The 3,191-nt window shown below is 32.2% G+C and overlaps 1 protein-coding gene across 1 annotated transcript; it reads left to right on the top strand.

Annotated features, from left to right (window-relative positions):
* The first annotated feature begins 101 nt into the window (after nt 1-101).
* LOC112468333 lies at nt 102-1,954 on the top strand. Its single transcript, XM_025037459.1, has 3 exons — nt 102-515; nt 620-859; nt 947-1,954. The coding sequence occupies exons 1-3, from the start codon at nt 133-135 to the stop codon at nt 1,113-1,115; spliced, it is 792 nt and encodes a 263-aa protein (XP_024893227.1). The 5' UTR covers nt 102-132; the 3' UTR covers nt 1,116-1,954.
* The last annotated feature ends 1,237 nt before the right edge of the window (nt 1,955-3,191 follow it).

Below are 3,191 nucleotides of genomic sequence, written 5' to 3'. Positions count from 1 at the left end.
AGCGACAAGCGACGGTAGCGACCACATGACGAGCGACGTTTGCGACGAATAACAGCTGTCAGTGTATTAAAATTATAAATATTGTGAAAAAAACTGTTGACGTCTATCAACTTTGCTCTGTTTAAAAGAAACATGTCGGATAATAATTGGAGCAATTGGTACACGTATTATTTAAATTGTCAATTTGAATGTGCTCAAATAATTGCGCAACAATGTGCCAATGCACACAAACAAAAATTAGCTCATGTAGCGGAGTACGTTTTTTTGAAAAAAAAGAGAAGTTACTCAAGAAAACGCTTTTGGGTGTCTCCAATATGCTCACAACGAGAGAAGCATGGTTTTTTTAAGGCAATACTGCCATCACTTCAATTGGAACATCTAGGATTTTATAATTATTTCAGGATGTTTTCAACAAAAATGGAAGAATTGTTAACTTTAGTTGGAGAGGATTTAAAAAAGCAAAACTGCATCAGAAAACCCATACCACCTGCACAGAGATTAGCTTTAACTTTGAGGTATGTACATTAGTAGTAGTATATGTCAAATGTTGTTTAAATGTAAATTTATGATATTAAATTACTGATACAAATTAATTGTATGTACATTTAATGTTGCTCAGATTTCTGGCCTCTGGAGATTCAATGACATCAATGCATTATCAGTACTTGGTTGGCGTAACAACAGCAAGCAACATCATTAATACAACATGTGCTGTTTTGTGGAAGAAACTGCAACCGTTGTGCATGCCAGCTGAATTAAAAAAAGAACAGTGGTTCGCTATAGAAAAAGATTTTAAAGAAAAGTGGAATTTTCCACATTGCATAGGAGCCATCGATGGAAAGCATGTATGGTTATACAAGTATGACCATTATTAATACATTATTATATTAATTACATTATTTACATTAATTTACAAATGCTAATAATAAATATCAATATTTTTTAGTGCCCAAATAAGGCTGGCTCAATGTATTTTAACTACAAAAATAGTCACAGCCTTGTTTTATTGGCAATGTGTAATGCCAATTATATATTTACTTTTGTTGACATTGGAGCGTACGGAAGGAGAAGTGATGGTGGAATTTTTAAAGATTCGTTGCTGGGACAAAAATTAGAAGGGAACAAAATGAATATTCCAGATTTAACGCCCATAAGTGATGTAAGAGCAACGCCTCTACCTTATTGCATAGTTGGCGATGAAGCTTTCCCTTTGAAAACATATCTTCTTCGTCCTTATCCTGGAAAGCAATCAACTGAATTGCCAAAACGTATTTTTAATTATCGCCTTAGTCGTGCCAGACTAGTAATTGAAAATACTTTTGGCATATTAGTTGCTAAATGGCGTATTTTTCGGAAACCAATAATAGCTAGCAATTCTAACGTTGTAAAAATGGTTAAAGCTACTGTAGTTCTTCACAACTGGTTGCGACAACATGATTTAGACAATTCCCCAGAACGTTTCGTATGTTTCTGAAGAGCTGTTCAATCAAGAACATTGTTATGATTCAATTATCAATAGTACTCGAAGAAATGAAGAACACGGAAGATTAATAGATATTAACCGAATGGGATCAAATAATGCCACTCATACAGCCATTTAAATCAGAGAGGAGTTTACTTCTTATTTTAACAATGAAGGAGCTGTGAATTGGCAATACGATCATTTGTAAAATAAAATAAAAATTATACTTTCTATTTACTTATTAAGGTAGTTCACTTGTGACAATCGGAGCTAAAAGTATAGTCCGATAGTGAGTACAAAAAGTGATATATTTAGTTTGATATATTTAATGGCCGAGTATTTTATTTTTGTCAGTGACTTCTTGAAACATAAAAACGTTTATATACAGACACTCACTAATACAATCATACTTTTAAATTCTAACTAACTGCATTTATTGTTTTAAAAAAATATCAACTTTGAATATTTATATTTTTTTAACAAATCGATAAAAATAAAAATTCTAAACGCAAAGTATTTAGTGTATTTAGTATTTAGTTTTTTTTATTTAATATTACCTTGAACTGAAGAACGACACCCCTGGGAAAAAAATAACAATTAAATTACAATTAAACAAAATTATTTATTACTGCTTATAGAAGAATATAAAACTTAAAGTACGGAATCTGAATGTACATACCAACTATACTACTTATAAAAGAATATAATACTTTAAGTACGGAATCTGAATGCACATACCAACTATACTATTTAAATATACGTATATTAACATCGCTCTGCTATTTTTTCTAATTCTGCAAATAATGTATTCATCAAAGCTTTCTTAACATTTGCTCGATCACGTTCATCTTTAATTTCTCTAAGCGAGCACTGGATAAACATTCTAAAAGCAGCATCTGATGATTCTGGAGTTTTTGTCAAAGGTGGAGCTGGTATATCCGGAAATTTAAAGATATTTGTAGGAGTACTATTTGTGATGGCTTGCACCACCTTATCAGCTATCTCCATATCTGAGTTTCTGATATTTTTTCGTGTACGTGGCACGGTAGATGAAGCAATCTCGTCATCGGTTGACAATACTTCTTCCAATGGAGGATTGTGACATGAACTTGTGGAATCGTTACTCTCTGACATCATTGCATCTTGCATATTTGAATCTGTAGATTTGTCCTGAAGATTCACATCACTCATAAAAGACATAATATCGCTATATATCTATCGCTTTTTCTTCTTAGCTGCTGAACCACTTGTACCTTTCTCACTGTTTACAAACCTTCTATATGAATCACAAAGGTTTTTCCATTTTTTTTTAAAAGCAGCCACAGTGTTACCAGGTCCAATGGCAGCTGCAACTTCTTCCCACAGTTTTTCTTTATTTTCTTTACTCCGCTTTTCAAGAGGACTTCTCAAATTCCATAGAGGTTCTCTTTCATGAATGAGATGAATGAGTTGCTCTTCCGTATTTAAGTGTTGTGGTAACTGCAGGCTATTTGATAAACTTGTTGATGGTTCTGTGACAATTTCTTTACTGCCATTAACGTCACTTCGCCTGACAATGGATAGATCCTCTATAGAAATACAATAAGAATTATGTTAGCCATCAAATATAACAAAAACACTTTTTAGTCTTTCAACAAATTAATTAGAGAGAAAATACAGGAAAAGAGACATAACTTTATTATAAGAAACCAATTATTTTTTATGTGATATACAATATATTACTTACAAA

Source organism: Temnothorax curvispinosus, unplaced genomic scaffold, assembly GCF_003070985.1.
Source record: "Temnothorax curvispinosus isolate PA1 unplaced genomic scaffold, ASM307098v1 QBEX01018337.1, whole genome shotgun sequence".
Lineage (NCBI taxonomy): Eukaryota > Metazoa > Arthropoda > Insecta > Hymenoptera > Formicidae > Temnothorax > Temnothorax curvispinosus.
Note: the sequence above shows the minus strand (reverse complement) of the source record. Positions and strands in the feature narration are given on the sequence as shown.

What these genes read in the sequence shown, in the direction of transcription:
- LOC112468333 (XM_025037459.1), top strand. Translation starts at nt 133, where the DNA reads ATGTCGGATAATAATTGGAGCAATTGGTACACGTATTATTTAAATTGT. An exon ending in AGATTAGCTTTAACTTTGAG is followed by an intron (nt 516 to 619) that starts GTATGTACATTA and finishes AATGTTGCTCAG; the next exon opens with ATTTCTGGCCTCTGGAGATT. An exon ending in AAGCATGTATGGTTATACAA is followed by an intron (nt 860 to 946) that starts GTATGACCATTA and finishes AATATTTTTTAG; the next exon opens with TGCCCAAATAAGGCTGGCTC.